At 38.6% G+C, this 19171-nt stretch overlaps 1 protein-coding gene across 1 annotated transcript in view; it reads left to right on the top strand.

The window, feature by feature from the left end:
• The window catches only part of LOC117435443 (gamma-aminobutyric acid type B receptor subunit 2-like), a 295459-nt gene that overhangs the window by 259671 nt on the left and 16617 nt on the right, over nucleotides 1–19171 (top strand). The window contains exons 14-17 of the mRNA XM_034058593.3: nucleotides 9476–9586; nucleotides 13405–13629; nucleotides 14241–14423; nucleotides 18723–18849. Coding sequence (XP_033914484.1) covers nucleotides 9476–9586; nucleotides 13405–13629; nucleotides 14241–14423; nucleotides 18723–18849 — 646 coding nt within the window. The remainder of the gene's footprint in view (nucleotides 1–9475; nucleotides 9587–13404; nucleotides 13630–14240; nucleotides 14424–18722; nucleotides 18850–19171) is intronic.

The raw sequence follows: 19171 nt of genomic DNA, 5'->3' as shown, positions 1-19171 counted from the left end.
TTGGTATGAATTACATCATTAAATAGATGTAAAAACTAATACAATTTAATATTGCACTATATTCACACTGTTTATTGCATGAGCTTATGGAGCTTAGACAAACCACTGTCTACAGCTATGGCCAAGTATTTTGCATCACCTACAATTTTAGGATTGAGACATAATTAAAAAAAAAAAAAAAACAACTATGTGAACATAATTTAGATATTTTATTTAACATCATGTAATCAAAGCAACTACACAATTATATTGCAAAAGTCTACCGGAAGCCATAATAGCAGTACAATATTTTATGTTAGATATTGAAATGTTTTTTCAATTTTTGTCAGTTTTTCGTTAAGTATATGGAAAACTACAAAGCAGTATGTAATTCAATATGTTAAGGTAACATTATTCAGCAGGCTTCATTCGACTTTATGGAGCAAAATGAGTGGTCACGCTTTATTTTAAGGGCCATTTTTTAAGTTTATTAACTGTTAGCTAACATTATTAATTTTTAGCTAAAGGTTAGGGTTAGGGTTAGGGTTAATAAAAACCTGATTTAATTTGCTAAACATTACTACAGTAACAATTTGAACCGATTTCAAGCATATGATCGACTGGGTATTGATCATCCATAGGGCTCTGGTGTTTGATTGGTGTTTGCAGGTTTAGCTGGCCTATTATATATTATTTACTAACAGTTAACAGAAAATAAATAATGTACATGAACATGTTTATTAGCTGTTTGTTAACAGTTAATGAACAAAAAAAATGGCCCTTAAAATAAAGCATGACCAAATTAGTTAGTTCTATAGGGTGAGGCAAAACTTTTGGCCATAGCTGTAGTTTTGTGGTGCTTATAATGCATGCAACTTAATTAAATTTGTTTATTGGCCTCACAAATATGACCTATTGGACTTGTTCTAAAATAAAACAAGATCTGAAATGTTATAATGGCATTTCAGCCAATTCAAGAATTAGGCTTATTCATTAATCAAATTGCTTAGTGGTTTGTGCTGGTGCCTTTGAATTGGAATCAATGGTAATTCCCTCAGTCTAAATAAAACAGATGCATAACTGCTTTTTTCACACACTGGGTAGACTTTGATCTTAGGTAACACACACAGTAGCATTTCAACCACAGATTGTGACAGTTTTCGTGCCAGCATCTGTTTTTTCTGCTCTTTTAAACAAGCTGCTATTGGGAGCTGCTGTGACAGTGCATTTACCAGCACAGAGCCGTCATCATGACTGAGGAAAGCTAGTGAAAATGTAAATCCCCTCAGCGCTAACAATCACCTCAAACCGTCACATTAAACTGAGAGAGTGTGAGGAGTGCAGTTAGCAGTGGAAATGATTGGTGTTTTAAAAGCCAAAGCTAATATGACAGTGTTTATAATCACCTTAACAAAGTGCTGAAAAAGCTACAGAGCTCTGCAGATATGAGGTTAATGTTGGATTCTTCTGACTCTGTTTTTTTGCTGCTTGTTAGTTGTTACTTTTGGTCACCTTTTCATGCATGCTAATATGAAGCGCCATTTCAAGTGTGTCAAATTCGGCATGCAGGGTCATGTTTTGGCACGCAGGGTCATGTTTTGGTGAGCAAGGAATCATGTTGAGGTGCAATGCATCAAACTTTTGAAGTAAATTTCACTTTTTCCCAAGGTCTCTTGAATAAAACACAAACATTGAAAAAGTATGACGGTACGTAATTATTTGGCAATTCCACAGTGTCGGGCGTACATTTCACTTTACAGACCTGTAGCATCTTACCTGTAACAACTTTCTGGGTTTCTTTTATGGTATGATGGACACCCTGTTAGTATTGTTGTTTCAACATATCAAAATTATCAAGCACTAAATATTCAATCTAGGGAGTGCTAAAAACATTTGGTGTCGGACGTACTCAGAGAAATCAGTTGTTCCAGCATAGGTACAGAAACATTCAGATCCCACTGAATTAGGGGGGGCTTAAAGTAATGACTTGTAGATTAAGTATTTCAAATCCTATGTATTGGTTCTGAAATAGGAATGGCTTTCTTCGGTGTCGGACATACATCGCTGAAAGTGTCGGATGTGCAAATCCTAATTGAATCAGAAAAACAATACATTTTTTTGCAAATTTCTAGGGGTGCAATAATTAATCAATGCATCGATTATTAATTATCTGCCCTTAAATTGCACAAGCTTCGATTACATATTGATGAATCAATGCATCAAATTAGACCCCAGTTTGAAGTCTCCTGTTACCGGTTTGCATTAAAACCTTGCGTGTGTGAGAGTGCGCTTCTTTTAGTGCTAGTACGGTAGATTAGCGTGTTGCTAGGATACACACTTTAGACCTATGTGTAGGACAAGCCAAATCAGAAGTAGGCCTATTGTATTCACGTTTTCTTGATTTAAAAATGAAGGCAATATGTTTTTTTTGTTTTGTTTTAAATCTATTAACCGATTTACCTTATTTTGTTTCAAAGCATGTTGTGTTTGGATTATATGGCAATACTATATAAAAAGAAGCTGCATTTAGTACGATAGTTACATTAATCAGGATTTGTGAGATTAATTCAAATGTTTTGCTTTTGGACATAAAATGTTAACAGTAGTTCACATAGAAATTACTTCTGTTAAAATATAGCATTTTGTATTATTACAATGTTAAAGGGACATCTGATGCAGACACACGTGTATTCTTTTCAGTTGTTAAAACGCAAGTCCTTTGTATTTTCTATTTTTATAATTGGAAGTGTTCTAATTTGAACATAAAGTTGTGCCTTTGTTTAACTATTATGCACAACAGTGTTTTTAGTTATTGGATCTTCTGTTAAAAAAATAAATAAAAATAATGTTTGTTCTGTCAGATTCCACGTACTTCTTTTATTGCTCGGAGCACACTCTTAAACTCGGGAGACGTTTAAGGAGGACACCAAGATGTTTTGGACTCCTGTAGTGGATTGTTCTTGCACTGGGCTTGCAACGTATCCAGCCAACTTTTAAATAATCAAGAAAATCACACAGACTCATTCAATTTGAAGTTTTAAGGAATCAGAGCAGTAAAAGAGCTTCTGTTTATTAAGTGCTTAATAATGGAGTGGTTGCAGGCCACTATGGATCCCAGCTAATAGGCAGTCTGGGTGTTCCAGTGCCTTCACAGGTATAACAGCATTAACACTTCAATACAGCAATACGAGTAGCTGTCTTCAAAGGCAAAGACTTCTGAATAAGACCAAACAGCAACCAGCTTTTTCAGAGATCTTCAGAGCATGGACCACGCAACTTGTAGTTAGCAAGTCGAGAGATACTTGACATGGGGTTTTACCTCCGATTTTATAGAACTATTTTTTTCTCCATTTATACGACAGAAGACCCAAATAAATCTAATTATTTAGTTTGTTTTACAACCCTTATCTTTTAAGTGAATAATATCATTAAAACGTGCCAATAACTCCTTTAAAATTAATTGGATATGATCTCATGTCCTATCCCTTTGATAGATAAATAGATAGATAGATAGATAGATAGATAGATAGATTTTTAATATATAACACCTACTCTGTTTAATTATTCCAACCTGGGTTTAAAATATATTTCCCTATTAACATCAAAAACATTATTTCCAATAGGTTGGATTTGTTTCATGTATAGATGTGTGTTGTGTTAACAAAATAATATTGGATAAGGATTGTTTAGAGAGTTCATGACAAACGTCTAAGTTTGTAGTTGCAGGTCCAGTTATTTTTAAATATAATAGTCTTATGACCTCTCTCTGTAAAAATCCCCTGCGCTAGCAGTTTTCAGACACCCTGTTTACCTGCCAAGGTTAGTTTTTTTTAATGAATATGAAACTCTACTGTAAGCATTTTTCCAAATTCACCCCATAAAGTCATGTTTTGGCTGGATTCAAGAGATGTTAATATGTGTAATGTTATGTATTCCCTCAGTTACCAATGCTACCCAGATGTTTTATATTTAAATGCTGTTACTCTGTATTTGTGCGCATGCAGCAGTGTAGAGTAGTGATTAGGGCTCTGGACTCTTGAAGGGGCTTGTTGGTTCAATCCCACTTGGGGGACATTGCTGCTGTACCCTTGAGCAAGGTACTTTACCTAGATTGCTCTAGTAAAAGCCCAACTGTATAAATGGGTATTTGTATGTAAAAATAATGTGATATCTTGTAACAATTGTAAGTTGCCCTGGATAAGGGTGTCTGCTAAGAAATAAATATAATAATAATGCGTCACAATATTTGACTGTGTTCAGAAACTAGCATTTTTCATAATAATTATGTACTAGTCATAATTTGTCAATGTTGCTGTTTTCTTCAAGAGACCTTGAGCAAAAGTGAAATTTTTGATTGTGTAGCAAGGTGATTAAAATATTTAAAATAAATAAATAAACAATGTGCTTCCCCAAAGAAACTGGCCTGAGCCCCATACCATTGGTAAATAAACAAACAAATACACCACTGCTGCAGTATTAAAAGAAAACTACAAGAAACAGGGACATACAATCACACAGGCTGCACTTGCAACTAGTTTCACTAATTCCATAATTGATGACTTTGGTCCATTCACAGCTAGGACAATAATGTACTGTACTTGGGTGTATAAGAAACCTTCACTAATTCCCTGATCTTAATATGTCAAGTAACAAATGAAAATAAAGAGAAAACACAAAACTGAGCAACTTACTTCACTGGCTTCTCTCAATGTATGATGCAATTACTGTTTAAAGTTCCCAGTGTGGCAATAAGAACACAAGAAAGTTTACAAGTGAGAGGAGGCCATTCGGCCCATCTTGGTCATTTGGTTGTTAGTAGCTTAATGATCCCAGAATCTCATCAAGCAGCTTCTTGAAGGATCCCAGGGTGGCAGCTTCAACAACATTACTGGGGAGTTGGTTCCAGACCCTCACAATTCTCTGTGTAAAAAAGTGCCTCCTATTTTCTGTTCTGAATGCCCCTTTATCTAATCTCCATTTGTGACCCCTGGTCCTTGTTTCTTTTTTCAGGTCGAAAAAGTCCCCTGGGTCGATTGTCAATACCTTTTAGAATTTTGAATGCTTGAATCAGACCACCGCGTAGTCATCTTTGTTCAAGACTGAACAGATTAAATTCTTTTAGCCTGTCTGTATACGACATGCCTTTTAAACCTGGGATCATTCTGGTTGCTCTTCTTTGCACTTTTTCTAGAGCAGCAATATCCTTTTTGTAACGAGGTGACCAGAACTGAACACAATATTCTAGGTGAGGTCTTACTAATGCATTGTAAAGTTTTAACATTACTTCCCTTGATTTAAATTCAGCACGTATCACAATATATCCGAGCATCTTGTTGGCCTTTTTTATAATAGTTACAATGGGGCTAATTATCTGTAACATGAAAAAGCAGAACTGCAATTCCTATGTACTATATTCTAGATATATCTGCAATCTATACGTTATTGATCCCCTTAAAATGAAATGATTCATTTGCTGATTGTTTTGCACTGAACATGGGTTGGTTTGAGACTAGTGACTTGTGCTGTTTTGGATTAATGCCCTGATATATGCAGGTAATTCTCACTAGCGACAGACGCCAGTTCCAGGTGAGTACTTCTAGGATACCACCCTGAAGAACAAAGGTCCCAAGCAATCGCCGTTCAGAAGTAGCTTGGCTGCTGATGGATGATTTAGCTGTGTCTGTACCAGGCCTTTGGCTGCTTGAGTAAATTAGCCCTGAACTAGGACAGGGAACCAAACCAGCAGTATAAAATGATTCACTTTTAAAGGAAACCCCTTTAGGCCATTACTAAAAGATTAACCAAGCTTCTGAATGATTCAGCTCCAGTCCTACTGTAGCTATTCCCAACTGTGGGTAGAGAATGCAGGACTGCATGTCTTAAAGTAGAATTACTATAGCTCAAACGGCTAAAAAAAACAAATGTCAGCTTTCAGGTGACCACATTAAAGTGTGTTATTATTTAAGATGTGTATGACATGTATAGAAATAAAGTATTTCCCATAATATTGTGTTGAAAGATCATATACAGTACATGGAAATACTGTAAGTTTATAACCTAGTAGTAAGAACACATGATATTCCCAGTGTACCTCTTCCCTCTTGCCAAAATATTACATTGGACAGGATTCTCCCAGGCAGCTGTGCTTATTTTCTGTAGTGAGTCTGGTTAGTTTTTAAACCTCCTGGAATAGGTCTGAAGGGGAGCTCTCTGATTTCCTGACTTGGAGTCCATTGGTTAGATGCGATCACCTGAAAGCTGACATTTGTTTTTGTTTGTTATTAGCCCTGAACTCTTGAGGCATTAGGAAGTCTCAGACTACTAGCAAAAGGAGTTGGGGTTTAGCCATTAAAAAGGAGCTGAATTGATGCTTTTTAAAAGAAATTCACAATGGTTCACAATGGTCACATAATAATGTAATGTCTAGCATGAAAAGAGTACTCTTAGAACAGCCTACAGGCAATGCTGGTACATAATCAGTGCCTATGTAGAGCTATCACAATGAGGTCCTCTGCTGATGTCAGTGTGCTGTTATTCAGAATCAGTGCCTATGTAGAGCTATCACAATGAGGTCCTCTAATGATGTCAGTGTGCTGTTATTCAGAATCAGTGCCTATGTAGAGCTATCACAATGAGGTCCTCTAATGATGTCAGTGTGCTGTTATTCAGAATCAGTGCCTATGTAGAGCTAACACAATGAGGTCCTCTAATGATGTCAGTGTGCTGTTATTCAGAATCAGTGCCTATGTAGAGCTATCACAATGAGGTCCTCTAATGATGTCAGTGTGCTGTTATTCAGAATCAGTGCCTATGTAGAGCTATCACAATGAGGTCCTCTGCTGATGTCAGTGGTGCTGTTATTTATGTCAAGATTCAGGCCCATGCGGATGCTCTTATGGCACACTTAAACTTAAGTGTTCATTAACCCAAACAATGCAATACCTCTACAGGAAACTAATGGGACAGCATGGAAGCATGAATTATTGCAAGACATTAAGTCATGAGAGTGCTATCTGTGATTATACAGTCATGTGCCTGAGGAAAAAACTGTTCTAAAGGGGCTTTTTAATTTTACACAGCATATTTTAAATGTTTCAGATACAATATAGTAAGACAACTGGAACCCTGTAAATGGAGGATACACCATGAACGTTCATAGAGTCCTGTAGCTATTCTACGAATGAGGATGGCTGAATAACTCAGACGACTCCCCAGGGGGGCGAGACGGTTATTATCGGCTTTTCTCATGATTGAACTATTATTATTATTATTATTATTATTTATTTCTTAGCAGACGCCCTTATCCAGGGCGACTTACAATCGTAGGCAAAAACATTTCAAGCGTTACAATACAAGTAATACAATAAGAGCAAGAAATACAATAACTTTTGTTCAAGTAAAGTACAAGTTTGACAAACCACAATTCAATAATACAGCAGGTAATAGTGATAGTTACATCAGGATGTGTTTAAATACAAAGTACTACAGGTTAAAAACTTGGCAGATTACAGTATTCTGAAGTACAGGATTAAATGCAGTAAAATAGGGGCTGATAAGAGCAAAATAAAGCACATTTACATGAAGGGTGATAGTGTCCCAGGATACAAACAGAGGAGTTCTACAGGTGCTCTTTGAAGAGGTGAGTCTTAAGGAGGCGCCGGAATGTGGTCAGGGACTGGGCAGTCCTGACATCTGTAGGAAGGTCATTCCACCACTGCGGAGCAAGGGTGGAGAAGGAGCGGGCTTTGGAGGCAGGGGAGCGTAGCGGTGGTAGAGCTAGTCTTCTAGTGCAGGCGGAGCGGAGAGGTCGAGTGGGGGTGTAGGGAGAGATGAGGGTCTGGAGGTAGCTGGGTGCAGACTGGTCAAGGCATCTGTAGGCTAGTACAAGAGTCTTGAACTGGATGCGAGCGGTGATCGGGAGCCAGTGGAGCGAGCGGAGTAGTGGAGTAGCGTGGGCGAAGCGAGGCAGAGAGAACACTAGGCGGGCAGCAGAGTTCTGGATGAGCTGGAGCGGACGGGTGGCGGACGCAGGGAGGCCAGCCAGGAGGGAGTTGCAGTAGTCTAGGCGGGAGAGTACCAGGGCCTGGACCAGGAGCTGGGTAGCATAGTTGGTGAACCTCAACACTGAACCTCTGTATGTTTAAACCTATATTTACCAGCTAAAATCTGAGATTTTTTAAATTTATATTTATGTATTTATTTATTTATAGATCAAGCTCTGAATCTGCTTAGCAACACAGCATCATTTGGAACAGCAGCACCCCCACCCTTCCACACAATTAATTGGTTGTCAAAGGAATCAGCCAAAGTTCCAAGCTGTGCTGGTATGGTGATATCTGCACAGGTTGGAACACTTGTAATTGCAATTGCTCCCTCTGTTCTTGCCATTTTCTAAAAATATATATTCCCAGTAATGGATCACTTATCTACAGTGAGGCAGCACAGGTTGACAGTAGCTTTGTCATTCCTGTTTGAGAGGGTTTTCGTAATTTCTTTGGATACCATACAATAGAGCCATACCTTTCTTCCAAGTGGACATGTTTGATAACAGCATCTTTGTGTCCCTCATATAAGCTATATACAGAGTCAAAAGAAGGAAAAATCTGACGAGTCAACCATGTCTGCATTCTGCACCGATATTTGAAATCTAAAATTTCAGATCTGAAGAGAGTGGGTGCATTAAAGCTGCAGGACAGCTTGTATTATCACTGGCCTCATTTGCAGAGAATGTTGCCCCACAGTCATCTTCAATTTACTATTGAAATATGACTGCTTGGGGACTTTTTTCCTGAAATCTTCTATGGTTCATCCTGAGGAAAACTCTAGCTTATGAGAAATAAAACTTTTATAACACCTGCCATGCACACACCACTCCTCTACAGCTTGGATAAATACAAATACAATACAATAAATACAATACCATTGCATTCCTCAACAGATAAACAATGACAGCATTTCCAATAAGTACAGAAGCCTGCTGTGTTGGATGTGTACAATAGGGAATACCAGTTGAAAGGTGCTCATTAAGACATCATCAGGACTGCTGGAGGAATTAAATTAAACTTCACGCCATTGGTGTAAAAGGGGGAGTGAATCACGGAATGAGCTACTCCATTTTTATAAGGTGCAGCCCCCCCCCCCCCCAAAAAAAACCCAAAAATAACCCACACAGTTAATGCATTGCAGAAGTCTCTTGTGTGGTTTTATTAAGACAGCATTGGTAAGCAGCCCTTTTTGAAACCAGACGCATTTCTTAATGATGTATTCCTTTGGTTTGTTTTGGTGATGATGTCAATTTCTGCTTTACAAAGACAAAGTCTGACTAGCGAACCAGAATGCAGATCGTAGATTAATCATTGCATTCTCTCTCTCTTTCAACAATATGGTAAAACGTTGTAGCTTTTGGCACCCCAGTGGAAGGGCAATAAAACACAGTGACAAGTGATCTGCCGGGCATCGCTTCCCCCAACTCTGTTTTTCTTTTGCTTTCTTACAGGCAGACCCTCAAGGCAGAGACATTGCAATCCGCCCTTTCCTGGAACACTGTGAAAATGCAAACATGACTATCTGGCTTGGCATAGTCTATGCCTACAAAGGGCTACTCATGGTAAGTCCGTCCTCCAGTTCAGCTGATCATTGGGGTAGTCTTAAAATACAGATTTTCCTAAACAAGGATTATTATTATACGCATTCACATTTTATTTATAAACTGAACTTCTATTAACACATATTATAGGGTAATGGATTTATCTAATTTCCGCAAATATTTCCACAGTGTCTTTTCCATCTTTTCAGAACGCTTTACTTTACATGTCTGTGTGTCAGTGGCAGACGAGGATGTCTGAGCTGCTTATAGAAACTAGTACTGGAATGGTGTTCAGGTGCGTTCCAGCTCTACACCTCTGAGCTGCTTATAGAAACTAGTACTGGAATGGTGTTCAGGCGCGTTCCAGCTCTACACCTCTGAGCTGCTTATAGAAACTAGTACTGGAATGGTGTTCAGGTGCGTTCCAGCTCTACACCTCTGAGCTGCTTATAGAAACTAGTACTGGAATGGCGTTCAGGCGCGTTCCAGCTCTACACCTCTGAGCTGCTTATAGAAACTAGTACTGGAATGGCGTTCAGGCGCGTTCCAGCTCTACACCTCTGAGCTGCTTATAGAAACTAGTACTGGAATGGCGTTCAGGCGCGTTCCAGCTCTACACCTCTGAGCTGCTTATAGAAACTAGTACTGGAATGGTGTTCAGGCGCGTTCCAGCTCTACACCTCTGAGCTGCTTATAGAAACTAGTACTGGAATGGCGTTCAGGCGCGTTCCAGCTCTACACCTCTGAGCTGCTTATAGAAACTAGTACTGGAATGGTGTTCAGGCGCGTTCCAGCTCTACACCTCTGAGCTGCTTATAGAAACTAGTACTGGAATGGCGTTCAGGCGCGTTCCAGCTCTACACCTCTGAGCTGCTTATAGAAACTAGTACTGGAATGGTGTTCAGGCGCGTTCCAGCTCTACACCTCTGAGCTGCTTATAGAAACTAGTACTGGAATGGTGTTCAGGCGCGTTCCAGCTCTACACCTCTGAGCTGCTTATAGAAACTAGTACTGGAATGGCGTTCAGGCACGTTCCAGCTCTACACCTCTGAGCTGCTTATAGAAACTAGTACTGGAATGGTGTTCAGGCGCGTTCCAGCTCTACATCTCTGAGCTGCTTATAGAAACTAGTACTGGAATGGTGTTCAGGCGCGTTCCAGCTCTACACCTCTGAGCTGCTTATAGAAACTAGTACTGGAATGGTGTTCAGGTGCGTTCCAGCTCTACACCTCTGAGCTGCTTATAGAAACTAGTACTGGAATGGTGTTCAGGCGCGTTCCAGCTCTACACCACTGAGCTGCTTATAGAAACTAGTACTGGAATGGTGTTCAGGCGCGTTCCAGCTCTACACCACTGAGCTGCTTATAGAAACTAGTACTGGAATGGTGTTCAGGCGCGTTCCAGCTCTACACCTCTGAGCTGCTTATAGAAACTAGTACTGGAATGGCGTTCAGGCGCGTTCCAGCTCTACACCTCTGAGCTGCTTATAGAAACTAGTATTGGAATGGCGTTCAGGCGCGTTCCAGCTCTACACCACAGCTGATGTCATTTTAGATACTGAGATCACTGGGGTAGCACTGATTTGTGCAGCCTTGGACACAAGCAAAACTTGCCAAATTGGGCAATTACATTATACCATCCCTCTATCTATCTTGGTCATCATGACTGAAATTAACCGCAGAAAGGATATATTTGCATAACAGATCAAGAAGTCATGTGACTTGAGAATTTTCTAATCCATTAAAGAGTAAGTAGCTTCAAAAAAACATTCCTGTTCATTTGGTTTTTGTATTATTATTGTTTTTTTTTACTTTCCCTTACTCCTGACTCAGATACTGTTTTCTATTTTTTTTTTTTTTGAGAAGTTTATGTACGGAGTGTTGAAAATCAGTTAAGAGCTGCCATTCTGTGCTTGTTGCCTGCTATAAATATATGTTATGTAGGATAGATCAGCCCAATCTAGCGCACAGCAGCGTACTCTCTACAAACACACTAGCCTGTGTTACATCTATCTGTGGTAGGCAACCAGAACTGAAGAGAAGCTCTTGTTTAATACAGACTTAACAAAACAATACAAATAAAAAAAAGAACTGAGTAATTCCCAGAACCACTCGGAATGATTGCGAACACTGTGAAGAGGTATAAGAACAGAAAAAAAGAATTGAGTAATTCTTAGAACCACTCGGAATGATTGCAAACACTGTGATGAGGTATAGGAACAGAAAAAAAATAAAAGGTAACTTGAAGCTACTTCCTCTTTAAGTCAAATTAACGTTGCTCTGGACATCGCCGGTTCGAGTCCAGGCTATTCCACAGCCGACCGTGGACGGGAGCTCAATTGGCCGAGCGTCGTCCGGGGGAGGGAGGGTTAGGTCGGCCAGGGTGTCCTTGGCTCACCGCGCACCAGCGACCCCTGTAGTCTGGCCGGGCGCCTGCGGGCTTGCCTGTAAGCTGCCCAGAGCTGCGTTGTCCTCCGACGCTGTAGCTCTGAGGCGGCTGCATGGCGAGTCTGCAGAGTGTAAAGAAGCGGGCGGCTGACGGCACACGCTTTGGAGGACAGCGTGTGTTCATCTTCGCCCCTCCCGAGTCAGCGCAGGGGTGGTAGCGGTGAGCTGAGCCTAAAAATAATTGGGCATTTCAAATTGGGGAGAAAACAATACAAACTAATTGGCAACAACTAAATTTATAAAAAAAAAAAAAAAAATTAACGTTGCTGCCCAAATGCAAAACATGAAAAAGAAGTGACCTAAAGGACTGCATACATCTCCATGAGCTAATTCCTACACTCTATAATCCCTGAAGAGATACAGTGCTGAGCTGAAACATCGCTTCTTTAAAGTCCTTGTGATGATGACACTGCCTCGTTTAGACTTGTCGGGCTGAATCTGGCAGGTCTGCTCTCACTTGCTGCAGATTCTTGTCCTGCAGTTCACCAGCCGCCCACATAAAATCCCACACCAGCCCCCTTGGTTTTTAAAACCAGTCAGCACTCTTGCTTGGACATCTTGTGTAAGTGTTTTTTTTTAAAAACACTTGGTTTCTTTTTTTCACAGCATGTGAATGTCTGTGCTGTCATTCTGTGTGAGTGCCTATAGCTTTGGCCTGTCCATCTTCCTAGACTTTAAAATGAGATCTGACAATCTGCTCCAATTTCTTGGTTTAAAAAAAATGTAAATAAATACATAAGCAATTTGGCAGTTTATTGATTTAAAGTTGATAGAACATGTCCTGGATCACACTGACTGGATTCTAAATAGCTATGAAGCAAAAAACTGACATCATGGAGCATCTATAAAATATGTGAGTGAAGGAAGGGGCAAAAGTTGAATCGCAATAAATCTATGACTATTGAGTCCAATCTGTGGTAAGGAAAACCAGCTAAATATTGATTTGGGATGTTTCCAATTATCTATTACCATTGTACACCTTTGTCCTATATTGTACAAATACGTATTGAAGGGTAGTGTACAGTACTGTATATTGGGAATTGTAGTACTGCATTCCAATCTGGTCTTGCCGATTTATAATTCCCAAATCTGCAGACCCCTAGTTAAAATGTGAGCTTAAATAATAACAAAATACTATCCTGTTCATCAGCATAGGATCGTATCTCAGAACACAGTTCAAATACTAATGTATTCCCAATGTACTGGTCAGGTTATCCTATCATTCTAAATTAGCCAAAGACAAACAGAAGAAACAAATCTTGCAACAATGTCAATGGTGTGGGAATTTGCGTTGCCACTTAAAATCCATAGATATGGAGTACTAGTATATCATTTTTATCTCTTAGCTCCAGTAATGCTGTATAATAGAATGTTCCCTCTCTTGTTTTACAGTTATTCGGGTGTTTTCTAGCCTGGGAGACTCGCAATGTAAGCATCCCTGCCTTGAACGACAGCAAGTACATCGGGATGAGTGTGTACAACGTGGGCATCATGTGCATCATCGGAGCTGCCGTGTCCTTCCTCACCCGCGACCAGCCCAACGTGCAGTTCTGCATAGTGGCGCTGGTCATCATTTTCTGTAGCACTATCACCTTGTGTTTAGTGTTTATGCCAAAGGTGAGTCCAAAAGCACAGTGATTGCATTCTCTTCTGTTACAGCTTAAGAACTGCTTGAAAACGTGTTTTGATGGCAACACTTTTGTCGTTAGGCAACTTAATTTTTTACATGAGTATTATGTATCTTAGACTATTATGGCATTCTTTGGAAGTGGCAGGGTTGCTACCAGTAGTACATTTAGATGTGTGAGTTATGAACAAGCTGTCAACATAAAATGTAAATCCATCAGTACCACCCAACAACACACAGTCATTTGGAGTAGTGGGACGTTCTTGTGGTCTTAGGATACCTTCTTGAAGATGGATTTCTCCTCACCAGCAAACTACCAACCTTGTTTGGGGATTTTTGTAAAGCACATTTAGATAGTGTGTAGATGAAAAGTGATGAAGCTTCCTTTAATTTTATTCCAAAATGTATGGTTTAATAATGCTGCTTTCTGTTGAGGAGGACTGATAACATGGACCGACCAGCTGCTATACAAACATTCACAATATTACTTTTTAATTACCTTTCCTTTGGAATAATCAGATTACATTACCAATGTTTGGTTCATGTTAGGAGAGTCTTGAAGGATTGCACTGTAGTTTGTGTTCTTTCTTAATTCCGACAGCTAATCACAATGAGAACGAATCCAGACGCAGCCACTCAGAACCGGAGGCTTCAGTTCACCCAAAACCAGAAGAAGGAGGACTCGAAGACGTCAACATCTGTGACCAGCGTGAACCAGGCCAACACATCTCGACTGGAGGGGCTGCAGACAGACAACCACCGCCTGAGGATGCGAATCACAGAGGTACTGTGTCAGCACCTGTACTTCACTGCATCTACATTCATATTTGTTTTGTAGGAAAATGCCTATCTGTCCACTTCAGTTACACAGTAGCTGCTGTTATGATCTATATTTTGCTTGTATGAAGTCATATTTTTAATGTGTCTTCCTACTGGGTTTTACGAAATGCGATTTCAAGCTTAGTTGTTATCTTCAGGTAGGATAATGAATAGAATAACAATAAGGTTTTAAATGTACAGTATTTTATACCTCACAAATTTCCTACTACATTAATCAAATAGACAAATCAAGATCCATTACTGGGAAATAGTGAACCTGAAATTACATAAATAGTTATTTACAAACAGTGGGTTTAGTCTTTATTGGTTCATAACGATATACTGTATAGCTGGAAAAAGAAAACTAATATGTGACATAATTTAGCTCAGGCTGCCTTCAGTACCTTGCTAGCACTCAGTTCTTTATTTTCTTCCTTCAGTCAGTTATGCCTTAATATATTGTCATTCAGCCTAATTGATATTTATGATATTAGATTATTTATGACAGTATACTTGCTGTACAGGAAATACTCCCCCACCATCCCAGAGGGAGGCTTTAACACTGAATGGGCTGCTAGAAACCTTAACTGTCACAACACAGGAAGGTTCTTCTAGCTGTCACCAACACAGAGCACAGTGGGGGGTTTAAACTCGTTGTACCAGAAAAAGCCTTACAAGACACTTCTCATTCCCTGTCGTTATGTGTGCATGTGTGTGTGTGTGTGTGTGTGTGTGTGTGTGTGTGGAGAGGAAAAGGTATGTTGTTATACTGAAGATGAATTATGTAGGTCCGGATTGAGAAACTGTATGTCAATCCATCTTAACCAAGCTGCCACTAACAAACACACAAGCCTACCCCACAGTATACTCACCAGACACACGTTTATACTGCCCGCCCACTGCAGTTTTATAAAAAGGCATGTAACCGGTAATCTATTTTATAGAGGACAATTTTTTATATATTATATATTGCTTTTCTGTTCGTCTCAAATTCGGTGCTCAGCCACCAGCACCAACTTGACCCTGCAGGCAGGCAATGCTCCACCCTTCTGCTTTGGTCTTTGCCATGAATGCGGAAAACTACCCACTAAAAATGTGATATTGGACTTACCAGCCACCTCTTAAAACAAGTGCCAGTTCATGTGGAATTAAGAGCTCTGGTTCAGAGGGTAACGTCTGCACGATGCTAATCCACACCACCTTCCAACAATTACTGGGACAGTACCGAGACACAATAGACAGTAGCCTCATACACGAGCATGGGGAATGACTACAGTACGTAACTGATACTGCAGATAAACTTGATCTTTATGAAAGATAATTTCTGGTGTCACAAATTTGCATGTATTCTTGAGACGAATTTGTTGGGAAAAATAAAGGGATGGGATCCCCCCCAAAAAAATACTGAAACACCTGCCGTAACACAGTTGGGTATAGGACAGCATTTAATGTGTTTCCCGCAAGTTGCTTTTAATTGTTAATTGCTGCCTCTACTTCCTTTAGAAAATATCCAGAACAGCAAATTGTTTTTTTTAATTTTTTTTCACTTTCCCTCGTAACACATCATTGTTTTTGATTTTTATTTCACTTTCCCTCGTAACACGTCATTGTTTTTGATTTTTATTTCACTTTCCCTCGTAACACATCATTGTTTTTGATTTTTATTTCACTTTCCCTCGTAACACATCATTGTTTTTGATTTTTATTTCACTTTCCCTCGTAACACATCATTGTTTTTGATTTTTATTTCACTTTCCCTCGTAACACATCATTGTTTTTGATTTTTATTTCACTTTCCCTCGTAACACGTCATTGTTTTTGATTTTTATTTCACTTTCCCTCGTAACACATCATTGTTTTTGATTTTTATTTCACTTTCCCTCGTAACACATCATTGTTTTTGATTTTTATTTCACTTTCCCTCGTAACACATCATTGTTTTTGATTTTTATTTCACTTTCCCTCGTAACACATCATTGTTTTTGATTTTTATTTCACTTTCCCTCGTAACACATCATTGTTTTTGATTTTTATTTCACTTTCCCTCGTAACACATCATTGTTTTTGATTTTTATTTCACTTTCCCTCGTAACACATCATTGTTTTTGATTTTTATTTCACTTTCCCTCGTAACACATCATTGTTTTTGATTTTTATTTCACTTTCCCTCGTAACACATCATTGTTTTTGATTTTTATTTCACTTTCCCTCGTAACACATCATTGTTTTTGATTTTTATTTCACTTTCCCTCGTAACACGTCATTGTTTTTTGATTTTTATTTCACTTTCCCTCGTAACACATCATTGTTTTTTATTTTTATTTCACTTTCCCTCGTAACACGTCATTGTTTTTTGATTTTTTTTTCACTTTCCCTCGTAACACATCATTGTTTTTGATTTTTATTTCACTTTCCCTCGTAACACATCATTGTTTTTGATTTTTATTTCACTTTCCCTCGTAACACATCATTGTTTTTGATTTTTTTTTCACTTTCCCTCGTAACACATCATTGTTTTTGATTTTTATTTTAATTTCCCTCGTAACACATCATTGTTTTTGATTTTTATTTCACTTTCCCTCGTAACACATCATTGTTTTTGATTTTTATTTCACTTTCCCTCGTAACACGTCATTGTTTTTTGATTTTTATTTCACTTTCCCTCGTAACACATCATTGTTTTTTATTTTTATTTCACTTTCCCTCGTAACACGTCATTGTTTTTTGATTTTTTTTTCACTTTCCCTCGTAACACATCATTGTTTTTGATTTTTATTTCACTTTCCCTCGTAACACATCATTGTTTTTGATTTTTATTTCACTTTCCCTCGTAACACATCATTGTTTTTGATTTTTTTTCACTTTCCCTCGTAACACATCATTGTTTTTGATTTTTTTTTCACTTTCCCTCGTAACACATCATTGTTTTTGATTTTTATTTTAATTTCCCTCGTAACACATCATTGTTTTTGATTTTTATTTCACTTTCCCTCGTAATACATCATTGTTTTTGATTTTTATTTTAATTTCCCTCGTAACACATCATTGTTTTTTGAAGTACAAGCTGATCATTTTGTCTGTCAGATTTGCCACCTTGCCCTTCACTGAAGCTGACTTGCTGCTGGGAGGTGCTGCTTTTATATACTACAAAATTGATGTAATTTCCTTAACAAATGTGTCATGTGAGGGACATTCACATGTGTGTGCTACATATTGCAGGTGTTTCTCTAACCGCTGTATGTATACATTTTTTTCTTACAGCTGTGTTTTATTTTGACCCATTCCCACTAGTAACAGGTCACCTAAATTCTTATATAGTAATACTCAAATAAACTTATATTTTGTGTATTACTACATATACAACCAATTTAGGTTTTTTTTAAATGTATAAAATCATGTACATTTATTTATTTATTTGCATTTTTATAGAGCTTTTTATACATAAGTATCTCAAAGCACTGTACAGTACATAATAAAAAAAAATCAAACCACAATACATTTGTAAAACATATTACACATCTACCACAATCATATGTTAAATAACATATTCAAACAACAGTATAATAAAAATATATACTGAGCATCAAAAGCAATGTATCACGTATATTTGAGCATCAAAAGCAATGTATCACGTATATTTGAGCATCAAAAGAAACGTATCACTTATATTTGGATAAAATTCACTAGATGTGATCAGAAAATGACAAATTCTGTTTTAGAGCAGATGCAGTGACTTTTTATTGTGCTGATTAACAACTGACATCACGAAGATGCTGCAAAATGATCTGTCGATCTTCGGCAGTTCGTTGCCTGTCATTGACAGAGGGTGTCTGGTTATACCGTCTCGCAAGGTTTGAAATTGCTGGCTGTGAGCATCCAAGATGGCGAGCCACAGTATGCTGCCCTAGTCCAGCCTCCAACATGCCGATTGCACAAAGGCGCTGCTCTCTTGACAGATGCTGGCATATTGTTTTTTTTTCTTTGATTTTTTTTATTGCTTTTATTCAAGCTTGCAATTCAACAGCTGAAATCACTCCATATCCAGTGTCCAATCAACTGTCTCACTAATTAGGTGATTAAGTGCATCTGCTTCAGTCATAGTCACTCAAGCCTGTCATGGTCAAGGATGAATGATCGAGGGATTAAAAAGAAACCAAAAACATTTAGTCAATGTCCATCATTTATATACCTTATTTTTTTAAAATAAATGTGTTATAATAGTCTCTCACACTCAAAGACTATGTTGTTTTTTTTTAATTTGCAGCTCGACAAGGACCTGGAAGAGGTAACCATGCAGCTGCAGGACACGCCAGAGAAGACCCCCTACATCAAGCAGAACCATTATCAGGATCTCAACATCCTGGGCATACGCAACTTCACAGACGGGCACGGTAAGCCAACAGCGGAGCCGCTGAATCCTGTGATGTCACCGGATGCTTTTTGCATGGGGCTCTCTTTAGTAAGTCTTGATGTACTGGACTGTAGCAACTGTTGATAAATGCCACCACAACAACAGGGTTAGATTCTCTGCTCCTAAAAACTAAGATTGCTTCCTCCTCTCTTTTACCTTGTGGTTTTTCATAGCTTCACGCAACAGATTTAAGGAAAGGGTTGCCACTGGTGCTTTCAAGCTTGCCAGTTGGCTGGTTGAATTGCCAATTTTGCCTCAGATGTGTTTATGGGTTGTAGTTATATCCGACCCTGACCCCTACA

The sequence above is a fragment of the Acipenser ruthenus genome, chromosome 3 (assembly GCF_902713425.1).
Source record: "Acipenser ruthenus chromosome 3, fAciRut3.2 maternal haplotype, whole genome shotgun sequence".
Taxonomy (NCBI): Eukaryota; Metazoa; Chordata; class Actinopteri; order Acipenseriformes; family Acipenseridae; genus Acipenser; species Acipenser ruthenus.
Note: the sequence above shows the minus strand (reverse complement) of the source record. Positions and strands in the feature narration are given on the sequence as shown.